General features: G+C 35.8%; 1 protein-coding gene across 1 annotated transcript in view; it reads left to right on the top strand.

The window, feature by feature from the left end:
* LOC137657355 (uncharacterized) overlaps positions 1 to 14,834 on the top strand; it is a 31,623-nt gene extending 16,789 nt beyond the window's left edge. The window contains exons 2-5 of the mRNA XM_068391695.1: positions 1 to 136; positions 786 to 1,381; positions 1,989 to 2,139; positions 11,090 to 14,834. The exon at positions 1 to 136 is cut by the window's left edge and continues 59 nt beyond it. Coding sequence (XP_068247796.1) covers positions 1 to 136; positions 786 to 1,381; positions 1,989 to 2,139; positions 11,090 to 11,478 — 1,272 coding nt within the window. The 3' untranslated portion in view covers positions 11,479 to 14,834. The remainder of the gene's footprint in view (positions 137 to 785; positions 1,382 to 1,988; positions 2,140 to 11,089) is intronic.
* The last annotated feature ends 2,666 nt before the right edge of the window (positions 14,835 to 17,500 follow it).

Genomic DNA, 17,500 nt, shown 5'->3' with positions numbered 1-17,500 from the left:
TACCTGAGTGCCACTTGGCCTCTTCCTCCGGGACTCCTTTATCCATATTCCTCCACCTTGATGAGATCCTACGCCTCCGCAGCTACTTTGGGATCTCTGTGGAACTCTCATATGCCACATGGCAAAAATTACTCTGGTAAGTCTTTTTTTTTTTTTTTTTTTTTTTCAATGGATTAGTTAAACTGACGAAAAATTCTGTTCCATTTGTTAAGTTGTTGTTCATGAATGATTGTTTCAAAATTTATATGTAATTTTCAATAACTTATAGTAATAGCAGATAAAACTCAGCTTATGAACTTACAAATAATTTTTCTATTGCAAAAATTTTCATATATATACATATATATATATATATATATATATATATATATATATATATATATACAGTTAGCTACTAATTAAATGAAGCATTGCATAAACATTTCAATTAATCATTTAAGAATCAATATCTCTCTTTCTCTCTCTCTCTCTCTCTCTCTCTCTCTCTCTCTCTCTCTCTCTCATATATATATATATATATATATATATATATATATATATATATATATATGTATATATATATGTATATATAGTGTATATGTATATATATAAGTGTATATATATATATATATATATATATATATATATATATATATATATATATATACATATATATATATATATATATATATATATACATATATATATATATATATATATATATCAAAGTTACTCACGGTATGCACTATCATATAGTGTCCTTGCATTTTATTCCCTTAAATGATCCCTCCTTTATCACATTGCAGTTGGGCCCACTCCTCCTTCACCGGAGAAGCGCGATGAGCCCCTCAACCTCTCCCTGAAAAGCTCGAGACCAAAGGCCGCGATCTGGTCTCCAGCCTCGGCCCTGGAACAGGAAGAGAAAGACGAGTCCTTGCCGTCCCCCACGGGGCGCCTGAGCCCCATGGATTCCAGTGACTGCGAGGCTCCCGCTGTCGTGAACGACGACCCCTGCAAGGACCCCCGGGGGCACGCTCTAGACCCGCTCAGCCTTCGACTCGGTCTGCGACAGTACGCCGACTTCGTCGTTAACTTGCAGGGGTTGGCCACACGCGACAAAGAGAGTGAGGCTCCACAGAACCATAGGGAAGAAGGCCTCTCGTCCCCTTGGTGCCAAGGGATGTGGCCCTGGACATCAGTCTACCAAGGGACAGATGTTTTCACCTGCCACCAGTGCCCCAAGGCCTTCAGCTCGGCTTTGAATCTCGACGTACACATGAAAAGGACTCACTCTCCACTCACAAAAGCTTACGATCCTTATCCTGCAGACCATGAAAAGACCATCAATCAGCCCCCACATCTCACCTCCATTAATTCAACTAGAACAGAGAAGACATTCCAGGTGGGTTTTGGTTAGCCATTTTAGTTGATTCACTTTTAAATGATTCGATATCTTTTTTAAGGAGTGGTACTAATAAGGTGAACAGCACCATTTTACTCATTTCACTAATGCCTTTTGTAATCGATTGAAGTTTTTTTGTAACTTTCATTACGCCCTCTTACTGTTTTCTCTGAGACCTTTCAAAAGTCACTTAAATTCACGTAATGTGTGGCTACTCAAAGTTAACCTATGTTACAGTATATTTCTATACAAATGCCATGAAGTAATTTCTCACCAGAAGTATTTCTTTATCCAGCCTCTGGTGGTCATTCCTTCCTTTTGATGAAAAATAGTACTTATCTAATAGAAGTTACTCTCAATTATACTATTCTTTATTTGTTTATCCATTCTATTTATCACTGTATCTCATATCTAAGATTATTATTTTACAATATCCTTATTTCATATTTTTTTTATAATAATAATAATAATAATAATAATAATAATAATAATAATAATAATAATAGATAAGGCTTGTATTTTCTAACCCACTAAATGCTAGAATAGCTTTTCATGTTAACTCTTAAATTGTTACTGACCGGGTTTTTCAATATTCCTTTGACAACAGTGCAAGCAATGCGGCAAATGCTTCAAGCGTTCGTCCACTCTTTCCACGCATCTCCTCATCCACTCCGACACCCGTCCTTATCCCTGTCAGTACTGCGGAAAAAGATTTCACCAGAAGTCAGATATGAAAAAGCACACCTATATCCACACAGGTAAGATGATTATATGCACTGTTAAAAAAACCGTAATCTTAATCGAAAATTGTCCGTAAAGAGATACTGTTCTTACCAGTATTTCAGTAAAATACAGGCGACCGTCATTTTACCCTACTTTGTTATTATATTTTACGGGTTGGGGGCTGTAATATCACTCCTTTACGTCAATATATCCGTTTTTAGAACGGTAAAAATCCTGGAATAAATGTTGCCAGGAATTTACCGTTCTTTTAATGCAAATATTTAACAGTGTGAGTAATGTTTCAGTGTGTGTGTGAGAGAGAGAGAGAGAGAGAGAGAGAGAGAGAGAGAGAGAGAGAGAGAGAGAGAGAGAGCACGCGTTCTATAGCCTTAAATTTCAATGGTCCTTTAATCCAGAGGAGCAAGCAAAGATTTTACATTTTTATTTTTATTTTTAATCTTTAAGGCATGTACTTTACATAAATTTGAATTAGCCGCTATACCTTTGAACCTTTCATTTCCTCAAATCCTACACTAAAAATAAGATTCTGTCTCTCCGTATTCTTTTGATTTTCAAATAGCTTAAAGTTACCGGAAGTAAATTTCCCTATTTCGCAGTGATAGTTTTGTGAAATTTCAATTAAAAAAATAAAAGTTCTTGCAGCAAAATTTTTGGTTTTCTGTGTCATGGTGCTGTTTTTCATTCATGGTTTTTTATTATGTATAGAAGCATGAATAGGTTTTACATTAACTTTCACAAGATAAAAATGTAGGCCTATATGAATATGACAGAGAAATTCCCGTTTGTTTGGCATAATCATAAGTGATGCTTGTAGAAATACATTAATTTATCATAAACAATATGAAAAAATTAATAAGACAAATGAGAAAACATTGATTCATGGTGTGCGCACGTGTTTATAATTCATGAAAAATATATAATTAGTATGTAGAGAATATATTGTAAAACTACTCTTGATATATTCCGGTTAACCATAAGGTTTAAGCCGTATACAAATATGATTAAATAATTGGATTAACTGGTGATTGGTGAAAGCTATTTTGAAGAAATTACTATTCTTTTCGAATCTTTCCCTGAGAAGGACCTGCAGAGTTGAAAAAAAAATCATTCTAACGAAATCATAAAAAAATAATTATATAGCATCATGATAAAGCCATAGAAGGAAGCTAGAAACATTCACAGGATTCCAGTAGAGTCACAATGTGGTAAAGTATACATAGGACTCCAATGAAGTCACAAATATATCAAAACATGTATCGGACACCAATGGAGTCACGAGCATATAACTGCACTGCAATACCAAAATGTGTTAAAACCATATATCAAACTCTATTAAAGTCATAGAATTATACGAGACATATATTGGACTTCTATGAATTCACAGCTTGTGTGAAAAAAAACCTACATGGTTCTCTACACAGTTAAAAAGACCGTAATTTTAATAGGAAATTTTTCATAAAAATATGTTGTTCTCACCCGAAGGGTATTTCAGTAAAATACAGGCGACCGTAATTTCACCCTACTTTGTTATTATCTTTTACGTCAATATATCCGTTTTTAAAACGCCAAATGCCTGGCAATATTTATTCCAGGATTTTTACCGTTTTTACGGTAAATTTCCAAATCTAGTGAAGTCACCGAATGATGGAAAAAATATAAAGGATTACAATCAAATAACAAAATGAAGTAAAAATTACTTTGAACTCCAATAAGTCACCCAGTAGTTGAAACTAAATTAAATGAACTAAATAAATAACGTATAGAATAAGGCAAAATATAAGCCTACTTAGGGCCCTACCGAAATTACAAAATGAGGCATAAAGAAGATTACAGTCCTACATTATAATGGTCAGACACTTCCGCTAAGGAACACCGAAAGCCTCTATTCAAGTCACACTCAGTAAAAATCATTCCCAATACCTTCAGTAAGGCGAAGAATTATGCATAAAAGTTATGGGGATAACAAAGAAAAAAAAATCCATAGACCTCGGCTGGGATCATAGAAAGCGTAAAGGTCCGGGAATCTTAACGAGGTGACCTGATTGCCGCCCATTAATCAGTGAAAAAAAGGGCGTACCGTCACATTACAGTAGACTGCTAATGGATCCAATAAGACGTTATGCATGGCACTTCTCTGCCACACCCACACACTTATGACCCGTGTAATGTAATGGAGGGGAGCTTTGGCGTTTATGCAGTAATGTACACAGACTGCACTTGGGCGTTTACAGTTTGTGTGGATGACGCGGTACACAAATATTTCAGCGACGTTCCGAGAAACGTCGTAATGTCTGAATGAATCCGAAAGAGGAACGAATCTCATTTTCACGGTGCTTGAATGATTTCTGAAGTGAATGAATCGTATTTCATTTCGATGCTGTCAGAACGTGTGAGGGATTCTTCAGCAGAACGAATTATTGATTCATTTCCTCATCGCCTGAATGATTCTAATAGGGAGTGAATCACAGTACTTCATTTGAGAATTATATCAAGTAACTAATCCTCGCGTTATCTAGAACAACCCCAAATGCCTGAAATATTTTAGTATATAATGAATCATGATATTTGAATCATTCGACAAGTGAATGATTCACATAAATGATAAGATATTAAGACTAATATTGAGATAAATTACGATTACGATATCATTTCACAAAGAATTGCAATATATGAATCATCTTGGAAGTGAAAAAATAATACAATGAAAATATATATAACGCAAACACTGAATTCATGCAACTGATAACATATTAAAACTTATATTGAGATGAATTAAGATAAACGGACGAACCATTTCACGAAGATTGATTGATTGATATGAGGTTTTCTGTCATCCTGACATCTAAGGTCATTGACGCCGATATTATTTGGTATTAATAAATAAATAAATAAATAAATAAATTAATTAATTAATTAATGGTAACATTACAATGATTAATAATATTGGAAATAAACAATCAATAAGATAATACAGTAAAAATATTAAATATAACTAAAAACACCACAAGATCTGACTCTCCCAAACAAGAAATCAAACCAAAAATTATAACAAAAACACGAAAGATAGCGATGTCCAATTTTGGCAACACGAAAAAAAAAAGTTTATCATAAGCATAAATCAAAGATGAAAAAAAAACCTAACTCCTTGGAATTGTTTTTCTTGCTCAGTAGATTATGGACTCTCATCCTTCTATCCTCTGGAGTTCAAGCACCTCTTGTACGACTTCAGCAGTATTTGTATACTTGGGGGCGTTGACAAAATCTTGTTTATAGCAGAGAATCCGTTTAAATCTCTCTCTCTCTCTCTCTCTCTCTCTCTCTCTCTCTCTCTCTCTCCTCTTTTGTAATCCAGTCTGTATGCAGTCAAGTCTTATTGTCATTCTGTGTTCCATTTTTTTGCCATAATTTTTCAGGCACAAATCTCTCTCTCTCTCTCTCTCTCTCTCTCTCTCTCTCTCTCTCTCTCTCTCTTCTTTCTCTCTCTCTCTCTCTCTCTCTCTCTCTCTCTCTGTAAATCCAGTTCTCATAATTTAGTCCATCAAAAGATTTATCTTTTCTTTCCACACTCGTTTTATTCCTACTCCCCCCTTCTCTCTCTCTCTCTCTCTCTCTCTCTCTCTCTCTCTCTCTCTCTCTCTCTCTCTCTCTGTAAATCCAGTTTGATAATAATTTAGTCCATCAAAAGATTTTTTCTTTTCCCCTTTCCACTCTCGTTTTATTCCTTATTCCTAACCCCTCTTTCTCTCCCTTAGCTAATATTTCGTCCCCTCTCCCTTACTCCACCCTCTCCTCCCTCCACCCTCTCCTCCCTCCGTTTCAACTCCCTCTCCTCTCCCCCTCCAGAACCATGTAACATGATATCGACAATTCTATCGTTCACAATTACGCTTTCAGGACTTCTTTTCTTCGCTGAGAGACGCCATTTGTCAAGAGCTTTCCTCCCTTTTACCCTCATCTCTCTCTCTCTCTCTCTCTCTCTCTCTCTCTCTCTCTCTCTCTCTCTCTCTTCCAAACAGCCATTTATGCAATCTCTCAGAAGCCTTTGAAAGGCTCGTCGAAGGTTTCCTTCATTTTTCTTCCTTTTCTTCGCCTCTCGATTTTCACGGCTTGCTAAGGTTTACTGGCCGTCCTCCATTATATTGTCTTCTTTTCTCCGTCAATAATCTATCTCTTCATCACTTCATTTGGTGAGTTATTTTATTTTACTTAACCATTTTTCTTAGTCATAAGCCTTTTCCCTAAGTCGTTTATTGATTTTTAGTTTTGTTCTTCATTTTATTCCTTTTCATTTCATAATGTTTCTTCCATAATCTTCACAAAATTTCTTTTTTTTGTATATATAATCTATCTCTTCATCACTTCATTTCGCGCATTATTTTCTTCTTACCCCTTTTCTTTATTAGATATTAACTTTTTCCCCAAATCATCTCGTGAATTTTTCAGTTTATCACATTATTTGCCTTCAATTTCCTAATGTTTCTTCCATAATCTTCACTCAGTTGATATATATTTAATTTCATAAACAAATACGTTTAAGTCATGGAAGTCTGTGTTTTTTACTTTTTAAAATATTTTATTTTAAATCCTTTTATCACCTTCTGAATAAGCGCCACTTTCCTCTTGTCTTCAATACTACTCAACGCTACATAGTTTTCATCAAAATCTTTATCAGCCTCATTGTAACATTCTTCACTATTATTTCAAAAACAATCTTCTCTCTTTGGTTTCACCAAATTCTTCTGAAATCAACGCTGAATACATTAGTCAAAATAGTTACATTATCTCTTAACACCGTTTAGGCTTAGAGCAGATTTCCTCATGAATTTTTCATAAGACAAAGAGTGTATGCGACATGATATACTAAGGGATGATGATTACATCTTATTATAATTATAATTATCATCATTATATTCTACATCCTTGTTATTATCAAGGTTTTTTACCTTTTTATTTTCATTTATTTATTTTTTATTTTTTTTTTTTTTTTTTTGTTAAGCAGACAGAATTGGATATATGATAGGGTGCGAAAAAAATGAAAAAGATATTGGGGGAAAAGAACGTATAAAGTATAGATAAATCTATGTAAGGCCACTTCAATTAATTCCAAAGATATCCTTCCATTGAACCTGGATACTCCTGCACTTATTCGTTACGTTGCATATAATTCTCTCTCTCTCTCTCTCTCTCTCTCTCTCTCTCTCTCTCTCTCTCTCTCTCTAAATGGATAATGATCCGAAGCGTAAACGGAGCGTGATAAATTTGCCATTTTCCAGATGGGAACCACAAAACGGGCAATATTTATCCTTTTTACGCTTTCATTGCGTAATATAGGGGTTATCAAATGCTACAATTGGAGATAAGGTCGAATGATTGATGGGCAGGGTTGGGAGGAATTATCTTCCTGAGAAAGAATAAGAGAGAGAGAGAGAGAGAGAGAGAGAGAGAGAGAGAGAGAGAGAGAGAGAGAGTGTCGTTCATTGATTAAGTAGCATATTGTACTATACATATACATGATATGCGTACCATTTATACATGAATTTATGTATAGTTCCATAATATCGTAATGACTGAATGTTATTGAAGTGTATTTTTACTATTATCGTACATCGCTTTAAAGTAAATAACCAAAAATATTATGGCCATAAGGTATATTGCTAATGCGTAAATAACGGTAATCATTAATTTATGATTAAGCTTAATAATACATTTAGAACTGTGAAAAATTTAAAGGAAACGATACTAATTATCATCATCGAAGACTATATTCACCGCATACAATAAAAAAGAAAAAAAAAGATATTCACATTAAAGGAACCACTTAATTTTGCAGACTCATTCCCAGTATGTCCGTGTTTAGGGCGTGTCGCAAACACTGATTAAGTCCTAAATGTGAGTCCGGTTGCGTCAATTTCGGAGTAAATTGAACAGCCAGCTATTATAGAAGGTGCTCAATCATTTAGATTTTTCTTTAGATTTTTTTTTCTTTCTGGTGGTTGATAATGAGTCGTTTTGTCTTTGTCCGTTTAAGGCCGAGTATAACTCTCTCTCTCTCTCTCTCTCTCTCTCTCTCTCTCTCTCTCTCTCTCTCTCTCTCTCTCTCTCTCTCACTGACTTGCCTTTGAATTTGCTCATTTCTTTATTGTTACTTATTCTCTTTCTTTTCCCGTCATGTATGGGCAGTTGTAAATCAGGATTCCATGTTGGCACACAGCTTCAGACGCCTTAATAAATCTTGTCTGTTTAAATATTGAAATCTCTCTCTCTCTCTCTCTCTCTCTCTCTCTCTCTCTCTCTCTCTCTCTCTTTCTTTCTAGGCAGTTGTAGATCAAGGATTCTATGTTGGTACACAGAGTATCGGACGCCTTAAGAAAACCTTGTCTTCTTAAATATCGCAATCCATCTCTCTCTCTCTCTCTCTCTCTCTCTCTCTCTCTCTCTCTCTCTCGTCTCTTTGCATCGCCTCCAGAATTCTTATCCTTCCTCCCCTTTATATATTGGCCCTTCTTTCATAAATATCGCGTCCATAATCCCGCACCGTAAGAGGGTACTCATCATGAAGTACATAAACATTTTATGAAATACACACAAGACACTCCCACCTCAAACACCTTACACTCCCACGCCTTTATTCCCTTGAACCATTGCGGCCCCCCTCTCTTTTTTAACGACGCCCATATTCAACAAAGTGTAACGCACCGCCGCCCGCAATTATCTTAATCATCAGGGCTCAATAATCCATCAATTATTCAAGAGCGCTAATTGTGCTCGCCACCAACGCGTGCCGTAGTGGGAGCAAAACAGTGCCGGGGAAAAAAACGCCAAGAGGTCGAGATTCCTGCGACATAAGTAGAGTAATTGACCTCTTTGATAATCACGATTTAGGGCATTATTTCTCTGGAACATTTCACTGAAAGGCGTTTATAAGGAAAATAGGTGAATAATACCGTAGATTTTTGTATTCTTACTTATCATGTAGGTATAGAATACATACATGTGTAGCCTATACGTGGACTGTACAGTATATATGTTTACTGACAACTTTATATATACTGTATATATATATATATATATATATATATATATATATATATATATATATATATATATATATATATGTATATATATATATATATATATATATATATATATATATATATACATATATATATATATATGTACAAAATGTCTCTCTCTATCTCTCTCTCTCTCTCTCTCTCTCTCTCTCTCTCTCTCTCTCTCTCTCTCTCTCTCTCTCTCTCTCTCATTTACATATCGAAGACTTCATAGCAATTTGGCCTATTTAACAAACAGAGGTATCCAATTATAGCCAAATTATGTACGTTGGCATAACGAGGAACTTGTGCAGCTCATTATTAGGCAAAATTTATGTGAAAGACCTAGAGGAAGGAGGGGAGAGAGAGAAAGGGGGGTTTGGGGAGGGCGTAAGGGTAAGGGCTGGTCCTCCCAGGGCTGGTACTCCAGGGGCTGGTCTAAAAGGCGTCTTAATGGATCTGATTGGAATAGGATAGAATTGATCGAGACAGGTTTGCTGCGGCGGAGAGTTGGCTACACTGTCGGCTTATGTTGCCACAGCCAGACAGCTTCTCTCGTTGGAATTAATGTTTTTAAAAATGTCCATAATTGTTGGATTATGTGAGTCTGCAGTTTGATTTTGTCGAAGTCTTTAGAGATTATCACACACACACACACACACACACACACACACACACACACACATATATATATATATATATATATATATATATATGTATATATATATATATATCTGTGTGTATACTACCTTTAATATCTAAATTGTTGGTAAAAATAAATATATGTATGTATTCATGTCGTTTTAAACTTCCCATAAATCTTAAATTATACATTATAGTATAATTTGCCTAGTTCTTTAGCCTAATATTATTTTCTCCTGGGTTGAAAGTTTTTTTCATGATTTCCTAGTAAGAAAAATAATGAAGCTGTGAATTTCAAGTTTTATATAGCTTTACAATAGGAGGATATGAAAATGAAATATTATTTCCTACATCTTAATGCATAAATTAAAACTTATATACTTTAACAATAATCTAATATAATTACTCCCTACAACGCTTTTGAAAAAATGTGACTCGTAGTAATTGCATTAGCCAACAGGTAGTTTATGCTATCAGCGTCATGCAGAGTAAAGCATTTATCTTTTGATTTTCTCTCCTCCGATATGTTTATCAAGTCTCCTAATTGTTTGGGATATAACTCTGCAGGGAATCTACGAGGTTTGGCAATGGCTATAAACGGGATTACCTGGTTTGGTTAGATAATTAATTAATGGGCTGGGGGAAACTCATGAATGTCCACTTTCCTACCCATTGATAGAAAGGAACTCTCTCTCTCTCTCTCTCTCTCTCTCTCTCTCTCTCTCTCTCTCTCTCTCTCTCTCTACTTGCCTTTGAATTTGCTAATTTCTGTATTGTTACTTATTCTCTTTCTTCTCCCGTCATGTATGGTCACTTGTAGAGCAAGGATTCTGCCTGTTTAAATGTAGTAATCCATATCTCTCTCTCTCTCTCTCTCTCTCTCTCTCTCTCTCTCTCTCTCTCTCTCTCTCTCTCTCTCTCTCTCTCTTCATTTCTGTATTAGAGAAAATACACCAGAATAGAATTAACATGAAATATGTTTCACTAGCAGAAACATAATGCCTTTTGATTAGATTATCATATAATTGAACTCAGAGTACTATAAAGCTTTAGGTAGGAATGGAATGATGGTCCAATGTTAAATGTTCTTTACGTTAAATGAAAATACACCGCAAGTGCATGGTATGTGTATTCTGTTATAAATCATAATTTTCTTCATATGCTTATTTCCTGTTTTGATTCTTTTAAAAATGCATTTACCATTAGTTATTTCATACAATCTCTGTCTTGAAGTCCATAATAAATACCCTTTTCTCTTTTTTTTCCACAGGAGAAAAACCCCACAAATGCGTGGTATGCGCCAAGGCATTCAGTCAATCCTCAAACCTGATCACCCACATGAGGAAACACACGGGCTACAAGCCCTTCGCCTGTGGTCTCTGCGACAAGGCCTTCCAGCGCAAGGTCGACCTCAGAAGACACCGTGAATCCGTCCACCCCAACTGCGAACACATCCCTCCACCTCCTCCCCAGCCTTTCCCAATCCTCGACCCCACCGAGAACAACAACAACCACACCAGTAACAACAACAACAACGAAACCGCCAACAACAACAACTCGTCCTCCTCTTCTTCTTCATCGCTGATCGGGGGCGAAACAACAGCGACGCCTCCTATTTCGAATGCTCTTGCATGGAGTGGGATAAAAGGAGAAACTTAAAGCGCATGTGGCCCTTTCTTTGTGAAAACAGTTCACTTTTCATGATATGAAAGGTCAAGCAAAGGGATGTATAGACCGATATGAAAGTAGTTTGATCAAACGCCTCTCGGCGCCCTGTGAAATGATGAACTTGGCGGGAAAAGCAATGAGAACAGTAAAATGAAACCAAGTGCTCTGGTTCGTTGAGATTCGCTTAGCCCAGTCCGTAGCTTTTACGATACCTAGCATGTCTGAAACACAGTTCAAAAGTAGAATCCACGGTGAAGTGTAGGCGCTTTTTTTTTTATCTTCGTTTGCTCAATGACTAGCGCCACAAATAAAGCTGTGTAGTCAGTTTCGATGTTTTGTGCAACAAATTGTAAGCTACTGTGTACTAGGTAACAGTGATTAGTGATCTTTCCCCTCAATTCAAAACTTTAAAAAGTATGTGACAGACTGAAAAAAGTTTCAGATTAGGGGTGACACAATAAAGAACTGTCTAGTTGTTTCTGACGGCTCTTGCTGCTGTAGTGGCACTACAGTTCAGATTCATCAAGTCCCTGAAACGCCTGAATCTCCTTCAGGAGACTTGGAAAGTTTCTCTCACATGAACCGGGCAGGATTCTTATCAACTTTTATTTTACTTCTAATTTTAATTTTATTAGTCTTGGCTTGAACAGCCATAGAGGTAGTCATTCTTGAGGTACAAATATTTTTTTCTCTTTTTTTTTATTAATTTCAGTTCAGTATTACTCAAAAGAAGCCTGACACTGAAGTCCGGTTCAGATCACCCATTGTTCAATTCGCAGTCTGTGGAGGTCCACAACATCTCAAGAGATCTGTTTGTACAATTGAAACACTATAAGAGTATGAACAAGTATTAAGATACTTGAATTTTCTTTTGATGTTGGGAGCTGTGGGCATAGTATCAGCATATGTACAGAGAAATCATGAAAAGTCTTATGATTGAATGCTTTTACTTATGTGCCTATCATTCCAGTAATATTGTTGTTTATTGAACTAAAGTAGTCCAGAAGTTGGCATCTATGCAATACTTGAGAGAACAGTGTACATCATTGAAAACAGCACTACATACAAAACGTGTTCAGAAATGGAACAAAATACATCAGTATGGTGGAGTAAGTTACAGAATATCATTCATCATGAAAATTCTACGTTAATATTGTTGAACGTAGAATGAACTGGAGAAAAGTCTTAAATCTCCAGTTCTGTAAACAGGATCTCAGAAAGGAGAATTATAATTCAATAAGTAATTATTACATTCCGTATGCAGTGTTAAAAAAATAAGTATGTCTAATGCCATTTTGTAATGAAGAGATCTTGAAACTCGTATATCTATCTCAGAGCTCATAGAGGTTTTAAATATTAATAAAAAGATAATAGAATCAAATGCACTAGCCACAGATGCCCCAATAGACTTCCGTAGTACCTTCACTACATTCAGAAAACCATTTGAATCCGTCTAGGAAGCTGCTAGTGCCGAGCTTTCAGTAAGATCAACTCTGAACATTAAAAACCAGTGAGCTTCAGACTTAAGTGACTGGTAACTGAAAAAACATAACAACAGGGATCTCCAGGAATGCCACAGACTGAGAAGCGAACTACACGACCAGTGAAACGGCTGCTTGACAGCCAGAGTTCCTCGTCATACCGTTAGGGACTAGTCATTTTTTAGCATCAAACCAAAGTAAACAGTAAGTCATACCATATTTGTCTTGGTGTACTCGTAACAGTGCGTTGTATTTTCTTAGGTTTACTTTTTTCTTATTTTTCATTGTAATTTCCAAATGGGGGACCAGTAGGAAGGTGTGATGTTATGATTCATTTGATTTTTTTTTTTTACTTGCACCTTTATGTATGATAAAAATATGAAAATCCGTCCATATAATTTCTTCACAGCATATACAGACATATGTAGATACATTCATACGTAATGATTAGAGTATATGTATATAGTGTGTATTATACATATGTATGCATATGCACACGTAGATGCGTACCTATCCCCCTACAAACATGATGTCTCGCGTTGTAATAGTGAATTGTGTTTACCATTGTATGATATAAATGTAAAGCACACGCAGAGAATAGATCAGTTTCCATGGGCGTTCACAATGTGCCTTTATATATCATAGTCGACTTCAATAAAAGTCTGTTCGAAGGTGTTCATTGTTTGTCGATTTTTTTTTCTTTTTTCTTTTGTAACAATTGAGTGTTGACATTCCAATTCACAGAAGTCGTACCAGTTGTGTCAAATGTAAAGGAGGATGAAGATTAGATGATATAACTCAAAAAGACGCAGGCATTTCCAGAACATATTTTTCGACTGCTTCATTAAAAATCTTTCTATTTTCTGTATTGCCTGGCCCTTCCGTCCAGAACAGGCTCTTTGCAGATTTGCATCCCGTAGATGAGTCTTTCTATATCAAATATGTTGCCTTGATCTTTCAGAATATTACATTAATGCGAGTTTTAGTTGCTTAAATATCCAACGGACCTTTTGTTGAATATATCAACGCGTTCCTGACGATCCCTTCTCTAATCAGCTTTTAGTGAATCGTGATATTCAAAGTGAATCGAAACACTGGAGAGGCGGTCATCCAATAAGTACTTTAACTCATCTTTCCAGATATTAGAAAGATTGTAGTCCTATGACTTAAAATGCCAATAAAAGTCGTCTTATATGGAATATTAAGTTCCCAGTGCCTGCAAATATTTGCAAGATTATTAAATACTAAGTACCCAGTATCTTCCAATGCTGTACCGGAAGGGTCCTCGTCCATCGGATATTAAATGCCTTGAGTCAATTCAATTTCAAGATCGTCTCCGTCTATGGGTTTCTAATGCCCAGAATATTCTAAATACAATCAAAGTCTCCATCGTACACTGTTAAAAAAAAGTAATTCCAATCAGAAATTCCCGTAAAAAATATACTGTTCTCAGTCGTATTTCAGAAAAATAACAGGCGACCGTAATTTTACCCTACTTTGTTATTATCTTAGACGGGTTGGTGATCGTAATATTACTACTTTACGTCAATATATCCGTTTTTAAAACGGTAAATGCCTGGCATCATTTATTCCAGGATTTTTACCGTTTTTACAGCAAAATTTTAACAGTGTATAAATATTGAATCCGCAGCCTCACTAATCCCCTGAAACATTACCGTCCAGTGAAGTCGTTTTATAGCTTGTATCATTTTCATTCCGTTAAAACTGACATATCCTAACTTGGCTCAAGTGGTTTATTATAAGTACATTCCATTCCAATTGGCCATTAATTGTATGTAAAATGGAACTATGTTTCAAGGTGCGTAGTTTCCAAAGATTTGATCAACTGCTGTGAAATTGGTAACGCCCGTCCAATATATATATATATATATATATATATATATATATATATATATATATATATATATATATATATATATATATATATGATTATAAATATGATACATATATACAAATCCTCAATGGATCGTGAGCTAAATACGGACCAAGAGTAAATCTATGAAAATATAATGGAAATGTCGTGATTGGTATTTTTATGTATATTGTATTCTCACATTCATATTATATGTAAGCCATTGACTTTGACTGACATTTTATGTATATATATATATATATATATATATATATATATATATATATATATATATATATATATATATATATATATATATATGAATGAATGTATATATGCGTGTGTGTATGTATATATACATGCATAAAGTTGACCAACTTTAATTTAATCACTTACCATCAAAATAGTATTATTATCAAAGTCATTGGTCCTGTGGTTTCGTCGAGGGTTACCTACCACTCCTCGACATCGCTGTCTTATATAAGGAACATTGTTACCACCTTGCTTTGGATCCTCCGATTTTAACCTGAGTTGGATCAGCTCGTCTAAAAAGGTACATTATCATTCCTCAAGCTGTGAGATTCAGGCCAATCAAAGGAAGGATGGCAACGTAAGGTCACTCTCAGGCATAGAATATTGCCGAGTGGAAGGTGAATGTCATGCTTGCTCCCAGAAAACTTTAGAGGATCCATTGCAAAGTTGTGTCTGTCATGTTCATGTTCATCTTTATCTTTTGGCTCGTATGTTGTAAATATTTGTGTATACAATGCCAAAGATTTTTCCCCCGATTGTCGACATGTCTCTCTCCCCCACACCCCCAAACCCCCTCTCTCTGTTTGTGTCTATCTGTCTGTCTGTCTCCCCAACCCATTTGTTAGAGGGCTAAGTGACAATTGTACCGTACTTTTTTACTATGCAATTCCATTGATGCGTGGAAGATTTTTTCTCCTCCTTAGAATGCTCAAAGCAAGAAACTTTCCCCTTTTTTTATCTGAAGCACTACATATCTCGGTGTTCAGATATTACATAGTCCTTATTTCATACGATCCTATGAACTCTATGTATATTCATTCCTTTCTGTATCTTATTGCCATCTCTTTTGGTGTATATCACCTTCAGCACTAAGCCCATTTAACACATTTTCTGATCATACATATTCTACCTTAATACACTCTTCACCCTACTCTCCCTCTCCCTCTCCCTTCTCAGCGACATAAAGACAATGATATTTACTTACGTTCGGAGAAGTAGTCAGATATGCAGATGAATTTTAATGTATGCATAATATTAAGGAAAATAAAATATCTTCTCATGTTTCTAAAGGTTGTTTTATTATTCCCCTTTCCCTCTTTTTTTCATTTTTGGTTGGTTGTAGCTAGGAGATCACTTGAACTTCTTACACCATCATTATTCAGAATCTGGAAACCATACAGATACAAGTCTCACTATCAGTAAATGTAGATGAAGGGAAGAGTTAATGTGATGGATGTTATAACAACATAGGTGTTATAGGGATGCCGTTACTTTCTTTCATTAGAATATAAGTCTCGAGTCTTCATGTGGTCTTTGAGCAATTGCTGGAAGTTCTGTAGTGACATGAAGGTCACTACAGAAGGCCGCTCATGAATGGCAGAGGCAAGGGACAGTGACATTGCCCTATCAAGCAGGACAATGCCATCGAGACTGACCATATTACATGATCAGTGCCCTAGCCCCCTCTCCACCCAAGCTAGGACTAAGGAGGGGGAGGCAATGACTGCTGATGACTCAGCTGATAGACCTATAGGCTCCCCCAAACGCCCCATCCTTAGCTCATGGGAGGGCGAGATTTCTGCGACCAAAGGAACTAACCAGTTTGAACCTATCGGCTGCCTGCACCTTCTAACGATGGTTATTCCCAATCGTTATTGCTCTGAAAAGGAAAACAGTATAGCTTTGTGTAGATTGGGATCTTGTGGTAAGTGGACTTGAATAGAGACCGTGCTTATTACAATGGGATTTATGGCTGCATCTATCTGAGCTATGTCAAACAGCTGTAAAAAATAGTCATGATAAGCTTTGGGCTGATAAGAGTTCCATATGTTTCCAAATAATCAGAATAACAGGTGAACAACTAGTCAATAGTGTCGGCTTTATAAGATCTAGTTCCATTAGCGACTGGCTACACCTCTTATCAGAAATTACTCCCAAGTGAATAACTGTGGCAGGTGTCTCATTACCCGATGTAACGTTACAAGGGAAAAAAATGTAACAAAGTATTTCATTTTGGCACAACTAACCGGTTTAGTCATTCTTAAAACTGTCAACACCCGTTTTCTCTTGACATCAAAATATGAATAAGATTGTCTTTCATCACACCAATAAATTAATAAATCCTAGAAATCCCCATATACTGAAGTGTTGTAATGGGCTTTAGTAAAACCCTTATATTCTAAGCCGGTCAAACTCAACGTACATTTTGTGATGTTATTGATATGAAATCTTGTGTATGTTTATATGTGTTAGGGTTGCTATATCTCAAGTGGGTAATGTCTCATTCAAAGTAAAGAGTTTTCGTAGTGATGAATAGGTTCTTGGAGGCTATAAAAGTTCAAATTCCAAGCACATATGGAAGCATACTAGTGGTAATTCTTTAAGGTCAGTTATCGATTCTTTTTTC

The sequence above is a fragment of the Palaemon carinicauda genome, chromosome 1 (genome assembly GCF_036898095.1).
Source record: "Palaemon carinicauda isolate YSFRI2023 chromosome 1, ASM3689809v2, whole genome shotgun sequence".
NCBI classification, from domain to species: domain Eukaryota; kingdom Metazoa; phylum Arthropoda; class Malacostraca; order Decapoda; family Palaemonidae; genus Palaemon; species Palaemon carinicauda.
Note: the sequence above shows the minus strand (reverse complement) of the source record. Positions and strands in the feature narration are given on the sequence as shown.